This window comes from Molossus molossus, unplaced genomic scaffold, assembly GCF_014108415.1.
Source record: "Molossus molossus isolate mMolMol1 unplaced genomic scaffold, mMolMol1.p scaffold_m16_p_14, whole genome shotgun sequence".
In the NCBI taxonomy this organism is placed as follows: Eukaryota; Metazoa; Chordata; class Mammalia; order Chiroptera; family Molossidae; genus Molossus; species Molossus molossus.
In genome coordinates, this window is record NW_023425349.1 from 58,412,536 (window position 1) to 58,431,620 (window position 19,085).

The 19,085-nt window shown below is 37.5% G+C and overlaps 1 protein-coding gene across 21 annotated transcripts in view; it reads left to right on the forward strand.

Moving 5' to 3' along the window:
• Positions 1 to 19,085, forward strand: part of KDM4C (lysine demethylase 4C) — a 444,842-nt gene that overhangs the window by 95,515 nt on the left and 330,242 nt on the right. For 19 of the 21 annotated variants that reach the window (XR_004959515.1, XR_004959514.1, XR_004959516.1 and 16 more), the window contains exon 6: positions 12,709 to 12,758. Coding sequence is in view for 15 of the 21 variants with exons in the window: in XM_036261620.1 (XP_036117513.1) it covers positions 12,709 to 12,758 (50 nt within the window). In the remaining 6 variants the exon portion in view is untranslated. Of the gene's footprint in view, positions 1 to 3,043; positions 3,459 to 12,708; positions 12,759 to 19,085 lie in introns of those variants that run through there. The other 2 variants (XM_036261624.1, XM_036261623.1) reach the window with 1 other exon arrangement.

Sequence of the window (19,085 nt, forward strand, 5' to 3'; positions counted from 1 at the left end):
AGTGTCTCCTACCTGTCCTATAAGGTACAGGGAAATCCCCAGTGAACGGTCAACTATTTACTTAAAATCCTCTTACATCATTTTTTTGTAAGATTGAAAAAATATCCTGTGGGGATATTTCCTTAAGATGGAATATTATATATATATATATATATATATATATATATATATATATATATATATAAAAGTTATTAAAATGTTTGCTTCTTTAACTTATGGTAAAAGCATTTCTAGAATTGATTGGTAACTTTTACCCAAAGTACAGGCAGTTGGTAAGAATTAATCTCTATACTTGACATGAAACTACAGAATATGTAACTTGTAAGTTTTTTTCTGACCATTTGAACCAATATTGCTCTCTTTTTGTGTGATTTATATATTATATATCTAATAGTTTTATTACTTTATTTTGTCCTATTCTTTTAGAACTCTTTCTTCATTCACTTGTGTGTTTTGGTCTTGTCTCCTCAATGAGACTTACAGCTTCCTGAGGGCAGCACCACAATGCCTTTGTAAGGTCAGGGATCACAAGCTTATAGGCCTGTTTTGTTTTTGCAGCAGGTGTTTATTGGAATATAGGTACAGCTTTGTGCTTCTTTCATTCTTTATTGATTTTCTTATAATACTCCTTGTTTTCTTATGGGTAAATATTATAAAATTAAGCTGTAAAATGACACAGCCATGCACCTTGTCTGATGCCTTAAATAGAATTAACCTATTGTATAGGACATTTTCGAAGTTACAAAACCTGTTTGTTAGAAATTTTTGGTTACTGTACTATATTTTGATTGTCATTGATAACAGATTTGATAGCTTGCCTGAGAGAAATCCACAGACAATACACTTCAAATTTTTTGTTGTGAGTCCATCCCTTCTTCACTTCCTCTAAATCACTAATTTGTGAGGCTCCATATGTGGTTTGTTTATTTGAGAACTTTTGCATAAAGATTATGGAATTTTCTTTTACAACATATATTTTTGAGAGGACATAGCATCCAGTTGCATGGTCTCTGAAATTTTTTTTTGGTCAGAGACAAAAAACAACAACAAAAAAAAACAGTCATTTCACAATCTTCCTTGAAGTGTAGAAAAAAAAGTGAATGTTTTTTGGGAAGACATGCATCAAAAAGGACTTGAATTAGATCGATTGCTTTTCTTGTCTTCAGTTCCTATAAGTTATCTCTCTGTGTACCCAATGAAGAAAATTAACATTACTAAGGAATGTCAAGTGTTGGTAGAAACATGTAACCATTCACTGTTTTTATTTTTATTTTTTTAGGCTTTGTAACTTGTTTTGCCTGTTACTTGAGTTTTCTTTGGGTAGCTTAGTTGCTTTGTGTAATGCACATGTTTGAAAGCCTCTCAGTTCTCAAAGAGGTTTCCAATTGGAAAGAAGCTGAGTAGACAGTTTTCCCTTGAAGATTAAACTTTAATCACTGGACATCTCTTTGAAAATGCTTCAGTACTTTGTTGGAGTTAATCGTGGTAGGAACTCTAAGCCAATTGTAATAGAAACCTTCAAGTCACTTTATCTTATCCATGATGGTATAATTATTATTTCAATAAATGATCATTTGGAGAAAATACGATTTTTGAAGCTTTTCATATAGGTAAGATTGCTTTTTGTTTGGAACATATTGGCTCTGGAGAATTTTGATATGGGCATATACCTCCTATGAACATATTTTTTTTTATCATCAATTTTTGAAGTTTAGATTCTTTTTGAGTTGGCATTTTTTTTCTGTTTTATTAATGCCTGATTCTGTTATAAAACATTGCATCTTTGTTCAGTGATTTTTTGTTTTATCTGTTTATTTCTCTTCTATTTTTAATTATTTAGTGAGCACTCCCTTGTCAGGTACTGGTCTAGGTGCTAGTGATATGGTGAGCAAAGACGGAATGGTCTTCATGAAACAGTTTAGATACATAGCTCTTAGCACTCCTCTCTTATTTTATAGGAGTAGAAGAACCTTTGTTCCTTAGCAAAATTCTAGAGGAATCAACATTTTACATGTGACCCAAATCTTATAGAATACTCATGCATAATCCAGAAAAAATACTTTCTGTGACAGGTTACCACTTTGGAAAACACTGACCTACCACAGAAGTTTTTAAACTTTCCATAAATGAAAGTTTCTTCAGAAGGTCAATATAAAACTAAGAACAAAGTCAGAGCTGACCTGGCTGAAATGTGTATTGTGGTATGCTCTCCCCCACTAACTCCTTCCTCAAGGTACCTTCAGGAAACCCTGGGGCCCTGGAAGGTGCCATGGGGGAAAATCGGTCATTTGATCATCTAGTACTCAAAAAATCACTTTAGTACTCCGTGTGTTATCGGGGTTGAGTATTTTGGAGATGCCAGTATTAGGAAGTAAAGATTTTATTTATGTTGTCCATAGTTGATATCAACTAATAATGCATAGGAAAAAAATACATTAGTACTGTGTTGGATATATGGAAATATTCATTAGATTAGGTGATATGAAATATGTTATTTCTTGAAAACCAAGTTTTATGTGGTTCTTGACTAAATTTTGCAATAATTATTTTAGATGAAAGTTAACAATTTTTCTGATTGCTCAGGATATTAATTTACATGTATATGGATACTGAATAATATTTTGAATCGAAGGTTAGAAAGAGCTGCTTATACTTCTAATGCTCAGTTATTCATTGAAACTCCCTTGTTGTTAAGATTTCTTTTCTTGCTGCAGTTTCGTCAGTTATGACTGTCTATAGATATGACTGCTGGAGTTTCTCTTTTTGTACCGAGTGTTCTATCTGGAAGTGGGACACAGATGGCTCAGGAAGGGGGCCTGAGCTCTGGATGAGCTCCTTTTCTCAGCGCTTTTCATCTGGTGCTCTTGTAGGGCCTCAGCTCAAACACCTTGTCCTCCAGGCCATACTTAGGTGCCTGGCTTGTATGTTCAGGACTGATGATACCTCAGTGACATGGCCTTACAAATGCGTTCATTGTAATTGTTGTGGCTTTGGTTGCTCTGGAAGCCTACTCTGACATCAGATTTGTGGGGCAGAGGTGTCTTGGGTTATGTTCCAGAAATAACACCTGTTAGGAGAAAGGAAAGCAGGACTGGGTGGAAAGGAAAGTTAACGTGCAATATAGCCCTGGACAGATAGATCCCAAAGGTAGCTCTGGAGCTGGTAGTGTCCTTAAGAATTCCCCCAGGTTGAGGCAAGAGGTCCAGGTCTAATTCTCAGACATGCATCATTTGCTGCATATGGGACACCAACCCCTCCCTCTCCAGAGTCCAGGATCTTGGGGGAAGGAATGTGACGTTGGGTGATTGTGGTGTGGAGCAAGGAGCAGCCTTCTGTTGGTGAAGGCAGTGAAGAGAGGGCCTCATCTGGAAGGAGAGCTTGGGCATCAGCCACAGCACCCCTACCTACAATTGCACTTCTGTTACTCACATTCACCTGTTTGAAGAACTGAAAATGAAGTAAGCAATGTTCTATTTTCCACAGTTAATGAAACATTACAATTAAAAATATTAGTGCATAAACTTTAATAAATGCACAAATATTAAAACTCCAGTAATGTGAAAATGTAACAATCTCACACATAAAATTGCATAGTTTTTCAGCCTTCTTTTTGGCACAGTTAGGAATATGCCTTGATTAAAAAGTATATTGAAATTAGCCACTTCAGAAATACTGAGTTTTTTGAAATATAATATAGGTATGATGCTTTTTGATTCATGAAGTTTTTTTGTACAAAAACCAAAGAAAAACTTTAGTTAGTAGTTTAATGGTTTTGTTCTTTATATCTACATTTTATTTAAAATGGCATTGTATTTTGCTTGATGCATATTATAATTTTAGTTTCAAAGGCTAGTGATTTCATTTTTTAAATTGTGTTTTAAAAGTGAGTTAAAGGTAAGAAGGATAGCTAGTAGAAGTTCTGTAGGAATATTGGAACTTTGGTTTGCTAGCAGGCATAACTCATTTTTATCCAAAATTTGGATCACCCTACAGAGATTTCAGAGATTGTTGTAAAGAGTGGGCCAATATTCTCTGTCACTTTCTTCCTGTCCACATCTCATTGATGAGGAAACACAAATGGAATATGGGGCTGGAGAGCATATCTTGGGATTTGGAGTGAGATAGGTCTGGGTTGGGTGCCACTTCTGTTACCACTTTGTATTAATTAATTAATTCCTCTAAGCCTTGGTTTCCTCATCAATAAAATGGAGGTCAGTAGTAGAACTTGTACAGGATCATAGCACAAGGTCTGACTTATTATAAGGGCTCAAAAAATGGTCACTGTGATGAACTCTAACCATGTTGATTGTAATTGTAGCTTTCAACCACTTAGTAACAGCTTTCAGCCTTTGAGTAACTATAGAAAGCAAGTCAGAAGCACAAGCTTTTGCCAGTAAAAAAGGGGAGGGTCAATTTAGAGTTGTCATCTGTCAGAAAACTGTCCCTGGACATTTGGGCCTGATTATTCAGGGAAAATGACTATGAGCAGAACAGCAAGAGGAAGAAATATAAACCAAGGGGGAAAGGGCTACTTAATATTCAGCTTCAGTCAGGGGAAGGAAGTAGAGGACAACCCTGTTTTAGGACTAACCTGCCTGAGCATGGCACAGACCTGGAAGGGGTTCTTCCCTCTGTGCTCTGGGCTCCCTACGACTGCCCTGGATGTCACAGGCTATGTGGAAGCTGGGCCAGCAGGAAGCACCAGCAGCACCTGTGAGATGACTGAGGGACCATGCAGCCACTGTCAGACAGCACCGTGACAAAGGAACGGGCAGTGGGCGGAGCTGAAACATTGGTTTCTGAACACCTTAGTGATGGCCCCAAGGGTTCCCAAATGAAATTAGGGAGACTTTGAGAGAGTGATCTGAGAAATAGGAGTTACCCTTTGAGAAACACTGGTAAACACTTCTAATGGACTGATGGACTGATAATACAGTATCTTGAAAAGAGAGATACAGAGACCAGTTCATAGAGAATACCTGAATCAGACAAATGGATCTAGTACAGTTTTATGTACTGACATTTTGAAATGTTGGTCTTGTAATTATTCAGTTCAAGATAGTGTTTATATTACAACCATCAGGATAACATCATTTTAGGTCTATTTCTTGAGCAAACCACCCAAAGATGTGCTTAGAGGGATTATCTTGTTTTCTTCAGCCTTCAAATTAGATCTTTTAATAAAAAATTCTTTAAAGACTCTGGTTTTAAATAAAACATCACTTTATAAATATCAAATTAGTGATAGATCATTAGTGATTCTTAGTTTCTTAATGTTATAGAAGAATTGTTTGCATTATTCATTTTATATGAAAGAAAAACACTCCTAAAGGTTAAATGAACAATTAATAATTTTAACAAACTGGTATGTACTTGAGGGTATACAATGGTAGACATCTTATTTGGTGGTTTTCAAAGGATACAAAAAATATGAGACATATTCATATCTTCAGAGAATAGAGACTTAGCTGCATAACTGAGCAATGGTGGCACTTAACAAAGTGCCTGGCTGTGCACTAGGCAGTCACTGTACAAGGCAGGTTAAAAGGTTAATTCATGTGAACATTTCTGGGTCGTGGTAGGTATTCTCTCCCTCGCAGAACTCAGTGCCTATCCAGACAAAAGTGATTTATGCACACAAAACAGCAGCTAGTTATGGAAAGTAGTAGATGATAAATACTGCATGAAAAATATAACAGAAGGGTCTGAGAGGAAGAAGAGGGGTGTGATTGCTGAGATTTATAATGGTCAAAGAAAGTTTCAAGGAGGAGGTATAACCTGGGCAGGACTTGGGAAGTTGAAATTTGAAGCAGAATGGAGGGGTTGAGGTGAGGAGTGTGGTCAAAGCCCATGTGAGTGATAGAATAATTCATAGTTTCGCCTATTGAGAATGGACTGTTGATATTTAAGGCTGGGGCCAAGTTGGGGTGAGTAGGGTCTTGAAAGCCAGGCAGTAGGAATAAACATGTTTATGCTCTGATAGTGATATGAGGACTGTAGACAGGCAGAGAGTTCAGTTATGATTGTGGTCTAGCAGGGGACAGATCAAAATTGAAATTGAGGTGATGCTGCTGGGAGATGGATACGAGGTTTTGAGGCTATAGAGTGGATGAGACTTGTGGTTGGCAATGGGAGCAGAGATGATGAGAAATAGAGAAGAGGTGACTCTGATAGTTCTAGTTTGGAAGACTGGGGGGAAATGGATTGTGGACTGAAATGGGAATGCTAAGTGAGATACCAACTTAAAGGAGGAAATATGAATTTGATCTTGTGTTGAGACTTTTGAAGTGATGGTATACTCCCATAGAAACATCTAGGAGGTGGTGAAGGCCACAGGACTAGGACTGACTTGAGGCAGGATTGACTAGTTAGGAGGCTGCAGTAGTGATGTATGTGATAGACAATGGTGGCCTCGACCAAGGTGGTGGCAGTGGGGATTGAGAAATGTAGGCAGATTCACAAAACCTCTCTCGAACAAGTAAAAGGTGGAACACGTAAAACTTGGGGATGGATTAGGTAAGGAGAATGCAGCTACAACTCTCACATCTGGGCAGTTGGTTGGGTGGGGAACTCTGGAGGAGAAGCAGGTCTGGCTGGAAGATGATGGAGGATTAAGCTTTGGACAAATTGAGGGCTGCCAAATGGACTTGTTCATTTGCTGGTTGGTTTTAGAGGTTCAGAGCTCAGGAGATGTGTGGAATGGAGCATATGGATGATCTTGAAGCCCTGAGTGAAGGTGGCTCCCTTAGGGAAAAATGTGGAAGCACTGAAACATGGAGTCCTGGGGAACATCAGTTAGGTATGGCATGAGTAGAAGGTAGAAAACCACTGGAGATGAGTTGGATTATGAACCCTAAGGGAAGTGAGTGTTTCAAGGAATTAGTAAAACATTCCAGATGGAACAAGTTAGATAATGACTAAAAAATGTGGCAGTCTTTGTCTCAGGAGTTATATTGAGAGTGATGAAAACAGAATGCAGATTACAATGGACTTCAGTGTGAATGGGAGTTAAGCAATGTGGCAAGCTGCTGGATTTAATACATTCGGCAAAGTAGCGGGATACAACATTAACATCCAAAAATCGATGGCATTTTTATACACCAATAATGAATTCTCAGAAAGAGAAGCTATAAAACAATCCTGTTTACTATTGTAACAACAACAAAAAAGACACCTGGGAATAAACTTAATCAAGGAGGTACAAAACCTGTACTTGGAAAACTTTAGGACATTGAAAAAGGAAATAGAGGAAGATACAAACAAGTGGAAGCATATACCATTTTCATAGATTGGAAGATGTAGCATCATTATGAGACTGATGAGCTGCCCATTGCACCAAGATAGCCACTGAAAGATGTAACATCATTAAAGTGTCCATACCACCCAAAGCAATCTAGAGCTTCAACACAGTCCCTATTAAAGTACCAATAGTGGCCTTGACTGGTTTGGCTCAGCAGTTAGTGTTGGCCCATGGACTAAAGGATTGAGGATTCGATTCCCAGTCAAGGGAATGTACCTGGGTTACAGGTTCAATCCCAGCCCTTGTTGGGGTTGTGCAGGAGGCAACCAATTGATGTGTCTTTCTCACATCGACATTTCTCCATTTCTCTCTCTCTCTCCCTCCTTCCTTCCATTCTATCCTAAAAAAAAAAAAAAGAATCAGCCCTGGCCAGTTTGGCTCAGCAGTTAGAGCGTGGCCCATGGACCAAAGAGTCACAGGTTTGATTCCGGTCAAGGGCACACACCTTGGTTGTGGCTCTGTCCCCAGCCCTGGTCAGGGACATGCAGGAGACAACCAGTTGATGTGTCTCTCTCACGTTGATGTCTGTCTGTCTGGCTCTCTCTCTCTCCCTCTCTCCCCATCCCTCCTTCCTCCCCGATCCCACTCTATCTGAAGACAAATGGAAAAATACCCTTGGGTGAGGAGTAATTAAAAAAAAAAAAAAAAAAAAAGGAAAAATATTCTCAGGTGAGAATTAACAATAAATAAAAAAAAATAAAATAAAAAAACAAACAAACTAAAAAAACCAATGGTTCCCTGGCTGGCTTGGCTTAGTGGTTGGAGCATTGACCCAAAGACCAAAGGGTCACGGGTTCAATTCCTGATCAAGGAATTGGTTGTAGGTCAATCTCCGGCCCTGGTCGGGGTCATGCAGGAGGCAACCAATCAATGTGTGTCTCTCACATCGATGGTTCTCTTCTTTCTCTCTCTATCCCTCCCTCTCACTCTAGCTAAAAAAAAAAAAGTCAATGGAAAAATATCCTCTGGTGATGATTAAAAAAAAATACCAATGGCATATTTCACAGATCCAGAACAAATATTCCAGAAATCTATATGAAACTAAAAATGACCCTGGATAGCTACAGCAATCTTGAGAAAGAAGAACAAAGTTGGAGGGATCACAGTACCAGATATCAAACTCTACTTGCAAAGCCTGTGTAACCAAAACAGCCTAGTACTGGCACAAGAGCAGGCATATAGACCAGTGGAACAGAACAGAGACCCTAGAAATTGACCCACACCAATATGGTCAATTAATATTTGACAAAGGAGATAAGATTATACAGGAGTAGAGATACTCTCTTCAATAAGTGGTGTTAGGAAAATTGGACAGGTGCATGCAAAAAATGAAACTAGACCACCAATTTACACCATACACAAGAATAAATTCAAAATGGATAAAATATTTAAATGTAAGTCACGAAACCATAAAAATCCCAGAAGAAAGAATAGGAAGTAAAATATCAGACATCTCTGTAGCAGTATTTTCAGTGATACATCTCCTAGGGCAAGAGAAACAAAGGAAAAATAAACAAATGGGACTACATCAAACTAAAAAGCTTTTGCACAGGAAAAGAAACCATCAACAAAATGAAAAGGGAACCTACTGTATGGAATAACATATTTGCCAATGGTACATCTTAAAAGGAGTTAAACTCCAAAATATACAAAAAAGTCATACAACTCAACACCGGAAGACAAACAATCCAATTAAAAAATTTTCTCCAAAGAGGATATACAAATGGCCAATAGACATGAAAAATGCTCAACATCACTAATCATCAAAGAGATGAAAATGAAATATTTTTATATTTATATCACCTCACACCTGCCAGAATGGCTACCATCAGTAAATCAACAAACAAGTGCTGGTGAGGATGTGGAGAAAAAGGAGCCCTAGTATACTGGTGGGAATGCAGACTGGTGCAGCCACTGTGGAAAACAATATGGGGGTTCCTCAAAAAATTAAAAATGCAACTGCTGTTTGATCCAGCAATCCCACTTCTGGGAATATATCCTAAGAATCTAAAAACACCAATCAAAGAATATATGCGCCCCTAAGTTCATAAAAGTGTTGTTTACAATAGCTAAGATCTGGAAAGAGCCTAAGTGCCCATCAGCAGACGAGTGGATAAAAAAGCTGTGGTATATTTGCACAATTGAATACTATGTGGCTGTAAAAACGAAGGAGCTCTTACCCTTTGCAAGAGCATAGATCAACTTGAAGACAGTTATGCTAAGCAAAATAAGCCAGTTAGAGAAAGACAAATATTATATGATCTCACTTATATGTGGAATCTAATGAACAAAATAACTGACAAACAAATAGGTCCAGAGGCATGGATGCATGGAACAGAATAACATCTCAGGGGAGGGGGAGTGGAAGGGACAGAGATTAACCCAAGAACATATATGCGTAGTATATACATAACCCATGTACACAGATAGTAGTGTGAGGAAGGCCTGGGGTGGGCCAGGGGTTGGGTGGAGTGGGGCAAAAAGGGGGAACATGGGGCACATCTGTAATACTGTTAACAGCAACAGCAACAACAACAACAAAAATGTATCTTAAGAAAATGTGGCAAGCATTGGAAGTAGTGTATGTGAAGGGAAGAAAAGAAAGCAGATGGATGTTAGCAGGATGAGAGACTCAGAAAAGTTATTTATTTTTTTGTTATTTACAGGGTGGGGCAAAAGTAGGTTTACAGTTGTTCAAATGGAAAATAATACAATAATTAGTAAATAATAATAGAAGAATAAACTGTGTTTTGCATACTCACAACTGTAAACTTACTTTTCCCCCACCCTGTGTTTAGGCAGAAGAGCTAATCATGTCTAACAGCTGAGGATGAAGCATCACAGGGGTGGGGCAGGCAGGCAATGTTTTTATGCTATGATTAAAAACAATTTTTGAGAATTGCTTAGTGTTTCTATGATGTAGTAGTATGTCAAACAGAAATGAACAAAATCTCAGATGTTATCAGAGCAGGAGGATTTCAAACTTTTTGAAATCATACTAGTGATTTAGGTTTTTTAAAGGGCTTTCTTGCCCTTTATTCAAATCATTCTGTTTCAAATGGTAGTATGATAGTGGCTTATACTGATTTTTAAAATTGTTTAGATGAAAAATACTAACATTCTTATGAAGTTGGAATCTTTTGCTGGTCGACTTTTATTTATTACTTATTTTTTCTTTTTATTAAATAATTAGATGATATTTTTCAGTGCTGGCCGCAACAATCATAGGAACTAAATTTTGGGAAATTAGATCCCCCCACCCCATGTCATTTAAGTAGAAGTTAAGCACCCCAAGCCTGCCCATCTTCCTTGAGTACATTTTGTCCTTCACAGCCTGTGGACTGTCTGTGCATTATAGCCCTGGGTACAATTCAGGAGGAATGAAGAAAAGGCAAGGCAAAACGGGGAGACCATGCTTAAAAATGTGGAGTCCTGGGAGATGCTTAAATCTTGGGAGAGAGAAAGTTTTGATAGAAATCAAGACATTTGAACAGATCAGGAAGTTGAGGCTGGCAGTGTATGCATGTGTGCGTATGTGTTATGGGGGAGGTGACCCTCTAGTCTGGGGCACATAAATGTTTTTTCTTTCCTGGGTGTATATGGTAATATAAACCAGGGATTAAAAACTAGTAAGAAGTGACCATAAATATACATTGGGTGATTGTAATTTAGTTATGCTAAAATTTTATCTTCCCAATTCAGTTGGAATAATTTCATTAATAGTGCCTTAAGGAACAGGATATATGGTTGAATTTTCTTTCAGAGAATTGCCTAGTTACATCGGATCCAATTAAGTTTTGCATATGTTGTCAGTGGCATTAAATGCAACCAAGTGTGGTGTTAAGTAAAATTAGAAAAGTTATTTTAGTAAAAAGTAACTTTAACTTAAAAGTAACTTGGGCTAGTAAACATAGCAAATGTAGGTCTTAAGAATAACATATTTTTACTTAAAACACGAAATTATCATTTAGCTTTATTTTTAATGTCCTTAATTTTCCTCTTTAGACTACCTATAAAATTTAGCATTTGTGTAATATGTTGTGAGGTTATTGATTTAAAATTTGTTACTAAGTTTATAGGAATAAGTTCAAGTATTTCACTTTTAAAAAACCAGGAACCAGAAATGAGTGTTTCTGTTCTTCAGTGGTGAAAAATTATTTCTTCTATAATCAAGATTTTAAAAGTCACATAATCATGAAATAAATAATAGCTGCTTTTTTATGGATGGTGATTTTTTAAAAATTTAAAATCTATTCATAAAGAAAACTAGAAAGGTTTGGTAAAAATATAACTGTTGTTATGATAATTTGATGTTCTATCCTGCTTGTCAATAAAGACATTTTTAAAAGTTAAAAAACATCCAACAACCAAGGTTTTCTTAAAAACTAAGGCCAAGAAACCAACCAGAAAACTAAAACATACAACCAAAAATAGCCCTGGATTTCTCTGGTGCTATGAGGGTTGGGAGAAAGGTTCTAGTCTCCATACTGTGGCTAGCTGCCTCCTTGGCTAAGCAGTTTACTGTTTCTTAGGCCTTTGTTCCTTAATCTTTAAAATGTGGTTGGGACTACCCCATTACTCAGACTGTTATGTTCATTATATTCCACAAATAAGTGAGATCATATGATACTTGTCTTTCTCTGTTTGGCTTGTTTCACTTAGGATAATACTTTCCAGGTCCCGTGGAAGTGGGGTACAGACTGACAATCTCAAGGAGAGGGGATGGTGGGGGAGAGATACACCACAGAACTTATATGCATGTATGCATGAACAGTGGACATGGACAACAAAGCTGGGGACAGGGCAGGGAGGGAGGAGGAGAGGGGAATAAGTGGGGGGAAAAGGAGAAACATCTGTAACAAAAATAAATTAATTAATAAAAAAATACATAAATACAACTTCCAGAAAGAAAAATAAATAAATAAAATGTGGTTGGGATGGTGAGCTGGGCATTGAAATAAGTGATTTATTTATTTTTTATCCTCGCCGAGGACATTTTTTTGATATTTTGTTCAGATAGAGTGAGAGGGAGAGAGAGAGAGAAACATCGACGTGAAAGCGACACATCGAGTGGTTGCAACCCACACGACCCAACCAGGGCTGGGGACAAACTGCAACCGAGGTACGTGCCCTTAGCGGGAACCGAACCCGGGTCTCTCCGGACCGCAGTCCGACGCTCTAACCGCTGAGCCAAACCGGCCAGGGCGAAATAAGAGATTTATGAGTTTATTTTTCTTCTGTCCAATGTTCAAGGGATATGACTCTGCAATTGGTTTTCTGATCTTTACTCAGAAGTGGAGTTTTGTGTTGAATTTTTTTACATGACATTATTTAGGAGTAGATGTCCTTAGGAACTAACTGAACAGTTATATACCTAAACTCTTTTTTTTTTTTGTTTAAATTTTTAGGTATGCAATACCCCCAGAGCATGGGAAACGACTTGAACGACTAGCTCAAGGTAAATTTGCTTTCTGTGTTTCTCATCTAGATAGTTTCTTAGTTTTTGAGGTATTTTAACAGTGTAGAATGTCAGTGTGTTAATTTTACTTTTTCCAAGTTATTGCTTTTTAAATGCTTCTCTAATTGAATAATTTGTCTTGGTTATTTCCAATATTTTTCTTTCTTTCTTTTTTTTTTTATCTTCACCTGAGGACATTTTTTTGTTCAGATATAGTGGGAGGGAGAGAGAGGGAGAGGGAGAGAGAGAGAAACATCGATATGAAAGGGACACATCGAGTGGCTGCCACCCACACGACCCAACCAGGGCCGGGGACAAACTGCAACTGTGCCCTTAGCAGGAACTGAACCTGGGTCTCTCTGGACTGCAGGCCTGATGCTCTAACTGCTGAGCCAAACCAACCAGGGCTCTTTTTTATATAATGTATTAACATCATCGTGTCAATAATATTTTTCCTTTTTTTAAGTTACATCCTTGAGATAAATTCCAATGGGTACCGATGCGCATCTCAGGGTGCAGGTGTTTTATGAGTACTTAAAAAAATATATATATTTTTTCTTTATTGACTTTAGAGAGAGAGGAAGAGAGCGGGAGAGAGAGTTAGATATGTCGATGAGAGAGAACATGGATTGGCTGCCTCCTGCATGCCCCCTACTGGGGATTTGGCCCACAACCTAGGCATGTGCTCTGACTGGGAATTGAACTGGCGACCTCTTGGTGCATGGGTCAACACTCAACCAACTGAGCCACACTGGCCAGGCTGATGAATACTTTTTATGTTGCTGGATCATTTCACCAAAGGGTGACGTCTGACTTCTAGTTCTTGTTTGGCCCCCTTGGCCTGGGACGGCCCTTATGGAAATAAGAAAATGAATGTCCCCAGGTTATTGGATGAGCATGAGAATGTATGTCTTCTTAGAGCGGCAAAATTAACATTCTTTACTTGAACTCGAATTATTAATTATTTTTGGCTTTATACATAGTTATTTCTGGGAAGTCTGTTGATCATTTTAGTGTTTTGTGTCCACTTGTGGTTGCAGACAGCACCTTCCTTTTTTCTTCTATGTCTTAAAGATATGCCAGGCAACCTTGTCCTCATCTGCTTATACAAGGGAGAAGAATCAGATTCACCTCCTGCCAACCTCATCTTCTATTTTGCTAGTCACCCTTACAAAGGAAGAAGTAGGCTGATAGTGATTTATTTCCAGGGAAAAGTAAAGTTTTGAGTGACAACTAAGGAGAAGATGTTCTGCCTCTGTAGAGGATTGAATCCTTAGCAAGTATTGCCCTTTTAGTTGGATATTCATTTAAGTTTCATTGGTATGTTAGGTTTGCCTTCTAGTAAGAAAGGAATTTCTCCCCTGCTTTGTGTAAGCTTTCTTTTAATAATGAAACGGGCACACTGAGAAACTCCATTCTTTGTCTTGACAGTTCTCAACAGAAATTGTTAATAACATCTAAAAGTTACTTTTCTCCAAATTGTAGAAGAGGATTAGAAAGAACAGTTACATATCACATTTGTAAGAAGCATTATTATAATTTTGGCAAGTGACAACTATAAAGTCTTAGTGTTTTTATAATGTAATACATTATTGTAATAAAGCGACGTAATTGTAATCTTGAACTTTGTTGGAGACTATTTTCATGAATGTTAAGGTAGATGAATCCTGGTTCTGAATAACAGATTAGAGCACAGCTTAGAAAATGATTACAGTAATCCTTAAATACACTGGCAGTGAACTTTGTGCTGTCTGCTTGCTGAACTATCCTCTTATCTGTAGTAATTACCCCACCATTTTCTCTTTGCCATCAGAGGACTTTTAAAGTGGAGCCAGTGTAGACTTTACAGTACGGAGTCACTGAAATTTCAGCTAGACTCTGTTACCACTTTGACATAATGTATCTGAAAATGACATTCCAGGAAAGTAAGTGCCATTTCTTTAATCAGTAAGAGGTTAATAAATTTGAAGGACAAATAAGAACTTGAAACTCAACTGTATGTTTATTCAAAACTGTCTTGCAGCATTATTTTGAGAAATGACACAGGGAAAAGACCCTATAAGATAGTGGAGGATTCCCATCCGCTGACCAGATGCCAGCCAAATTAATTGAATTCTGCTAAGTAATTAAAATGAAAAAGTAACACAGTGAATGTGATGGAGCATTGTAGGATGTCTAGGTCAGGACAGCACTTGATACACAAAGTGAAAAGCGGCCTCGGATATTTTCCATTATCTTGTCTCTGTATCATAATTATCACACTTGCCTTTTATGCATGAGTGCTTTCATCTTCCATTCCTGTTGAAATCTTGATTGACTGTGGCACCTACAAATATTTTATCTGAAAGACATTAGGCCTGCATCTAATAAAGTCGGGAGTTTGATTTTGCCCTTCAGCTGCTTTCTCATTTACACAGGTTTTTTTTCAATATTATATAGACATAAATGTAATAAAAAATCTCCAGTGAATTGTTGCAATTTTTATACTTGTTATGTTCACCTATAATACCATTGCATTCTTTCTAATTTTTGGTTTGATACAATTGAATGGAAAGTATAAAGGAGAATAGAGGTATAATGTTAAATCATAAATGACAGTTTAGAAGATTTTCAGTTTTTAGAATGTCTAAATCTCAACCATTTTAGACATAAGACAATATCTTTGCTGTGCTGTTAAGTTAAACAAAATATGGGTTAAAGACAATTGGGAATGGCTAAAAAAATTTGTGAAGTACTGTATCTCACTGGTTTTTTATTGTGAGTAAAATGTCTATATTTAATAAAAATTAAAGATGACTTACTTTGGCCCTGGCCAGTATGGCTCAGTGGTTGGAGTGGGGCCCTCGCACCAAAGGGTTGTGGGTTTGATTCCCGGTCAAGGGCACATACTGGCTTGCAGGTTTGATCCCCCGCCCCGGTTGGAGTGCATGCATGAAGCAGCCAATTGATGTGTCTGTCTTGTGCATAGATGTTTCTCTCCCCCCACCCCGCCCACTGCCCTCCCTCTCTAAAAAAATCAATGGAAAAAATATTCGTGGGTGAGGATTAACTACAACAACAAAAAAGATGACTTACATTGGTCTAAATTTTGGTTCCTGGGGAAAGAAAATGTGAATTAGGACTTTGTGCAGCTGATTTTAGAACTGTGAATGATCAGCAGGAATCTTGTTTCAAATGACAGGATGGTAGAAGTGAATGAATTTCTTTTAGGTCCTGATGTTTACTTGTAACAAATATTTTAGTTTTGACTTTCTAAAAGAGTAACATTCAGTGAAAAGGAACAGAAAAATCATTATTTTGAAGGATTAATTTAGTTCATGATTTTTTAAAACAGTTACCTTTAGAGTGTGTATGTGTGTATGTTTAAATAGCTAGTAATCTTGAGTTTAAGCCTGTGGAGCAGATTCTTAGCCTGGTATGCAGAGATCCCTACTCCAGGAGGTGAACCAAAGTCTGTGGTAGGATGCAGGCAGTCTGGATTCTCTGAAATTATATTCAAAATTGTGCATGTATGTGCATTTGTGCGATGCTATCATCAAATCCCTTAAAAGGGTTTTCTCCTGAAGAGATGCTGTAAGAGATTAGAACAGCAATAAATAAGTGATTTTCAATTCTGTGAACAGATTCTAAATTGACCTGTCGTTATACCTCTGTCTCAGAATTAGGAAAATGTGTATTTACAAGCTCTCAAATTGGTAAATACATTCTTTCTTAAAGCTTGATTTAGCTGTTAGTCTGAAAAATTATATTAAAATTTCTGGTTTTGAAAGGCTAATAAATAAAATAATTCTGATTGTAAACAATCAATTTTAAGGGACCTCTTAAGCCATAAAAAAATGAAGAAGTCCAGTGATATATTCTCTGCCTTCATGCCTCATTCATGCTTCAGGCATGGAGATCAGTGTGTGGTGTGTTAGAGTGTTTGTTTTTATCTCACTATCAGTTGAGTTGTGTTAAGAATGGTATATTTTATAGCCAACCATATTTCTATCGTAGTAGGATTTTAGACACCTGATGGTAATTTATAACATATATAACCAAGCTAGCATAATTCGAATGTGGGATAAAATAGAATTCTGAGAAGTGACAGTAGGGACTGGGGAGGACGGATTCAACAAGGGAATGCCAACCAGCAAGGAGGAATAACCATGGAGGAAACTGAGAGTTCTTTGATTCTGCAGAGTGGAAGCTGGGCTAGGAAAATCTTGGTTACGTAGTTTGACTGTGACCTGTCTGAGTCCAAAGTGCATAGCCTGGAGAGTCGTGGATGATCTGTGTATGTGTGGCCCATCTGTCCTGTCAAGGAGGGGAAAAGCGGGAACTGAAACAAAGTGATCTCAGGATGCAGTAAAAAACCATATGTAATGGTCCATACAACTGTTAAATTGGGCAGAAATTGCCAACCAGCTTGAAATAGAAAAACGTCACCCATTACACAATGCACTATGTTCAGGAGAAATATCATCCTTCTCGATATCATGATCAATGTGGATTTCTCCTGGCTGTCCTCCCAGAGAGCTCCATGGTGCTGTATCTACCAGTAGAAATGTTGATGGATGATGGGACACTTGGAGCTGAGTGAAGCCTGCAGTGTGGTAATTTTCTACCCAGTCCTGAGTAATTAATTGCTCTGTGAATGGTAGGAAGCATGGAGAGGCCAACTATAGCTTCAACACCTAATGTTGACCTCTTACATAGGGATGTGGGTAAAAATGACCAGGTTTCTCTCCACATAATGTAGCTCATTGACTTATTCCATTAATAAACTTTCATGTGTAGATGCTATCTAAAAGCATTTCTCACAGAAGCAATCCTTCCATATCCTTTTTCTCCCTTACCATTATTTGTATACTTGCTGTATTTTTAAGCTTCACACAATCATATGAATGTAGCAAAAACCATTTAAAAATTCTATCAAAGCATACTTGGGTAAATTCTAATTATATTCAAATGAAATTATCTTAATCAAAATCTGTTGCTAATGTAGAAATATATTCTACATGTCTGATTTCTCCATTTTTCCGACTTCCTTTATTTCTCCTTACTTTCTTTTCTAAGTGATTAATAACTAACTTTAACTTCTCCAAACTACTGTTTATAAACCCATCAAAGCTGTTACTAAACTTTAATTTTTAAATCTTTTTCTAAGGCTGAAATGTTGGTGATTTAATTACCTCATTGTGTGTTTGTGTTTGCCACATGCAATTGGGAATTAAAAAGAATTTCTTAGTTAGTAATAGTTAATATATTAGAAAATAGAAACCAGTTGACAATTTGGAAAAATTTTTATGTGACACAAAGAACACACTATTTTTACAACATGTCTGCTGTATTTCTAACACAATTTAAAAACATGTAATGATATTTTTGGGGATCAGATTGAGGTAAAATGCACTTACAGTAAAAGCCAACCCCTCTGAATATACTGTTTTTTGACAATATATACCATGGTGTAACTACCACCATTATTGAGATATATAACCATATCCAGATAAAGTTATGTTGTGCCCTTTTGCATTAATCTCTCCCCCAGCCACAGGCAACCACTAATCTGATTTCTGTCCCTAGAATGTCATAAAAGTTGGAATTATATATACAATGTGTAGACTTTTGGTCCTTCCTTCCTTCCTTCCTTCCTTCCTTCCTTCCTTCCTTCCTTCCTTCCTTCCTTCCTCCCTCCTCCTCCCTCCCTCCCTCCCTCCCTCCCTCTCTCCTCCCTCCCTCCCTCCCTCCCTCCCCCTCCCTCCCTCCTTCTCTCCCTCCCTCCCTCCCCAGAAGACCCTAGCTATTCTTTTATTGTGGTAAAATATACATAATGTCAAACTCCATTTTAAATGTACAATTCAGTGGTCTTAAGTACATTTACAGTTGTGCAGTCATCACCCATATCTGTCTGCAGAACTTTTTCATCATCCCAGCAGAAACTCTGTATCCATTAAACAAAAATACCCATTGCCTCTGGCAGCCACTCTCCTACTTTTGGTCTCTATGAATTTGACTATTCTAATTATCTCATATAAATAGAATCATGCAGCTTATGTCCTTTTGTGTCTGTCCCATTTCATTTAGCATCATGTTTTCAAGATCCATTCATGTTTTAGTATGTATCAAAAATGTATTCCTTTTAATGGCTGAATAATATTCTGCTGTATGTACATATGACCTTCTGTTTGTTCATGAATCTGTCAATGGTCACTTGGGTTGTTGCTATCTTCTGACTACTGTGAGTAATGCTGCTGTGAATGTTGGTGTACAGTTGCTTGTTGGAGTCTGTTTTCAATTCTTTTAGATAAATATTTAGAAGTAGAATTGCTGAGTCACATGGTG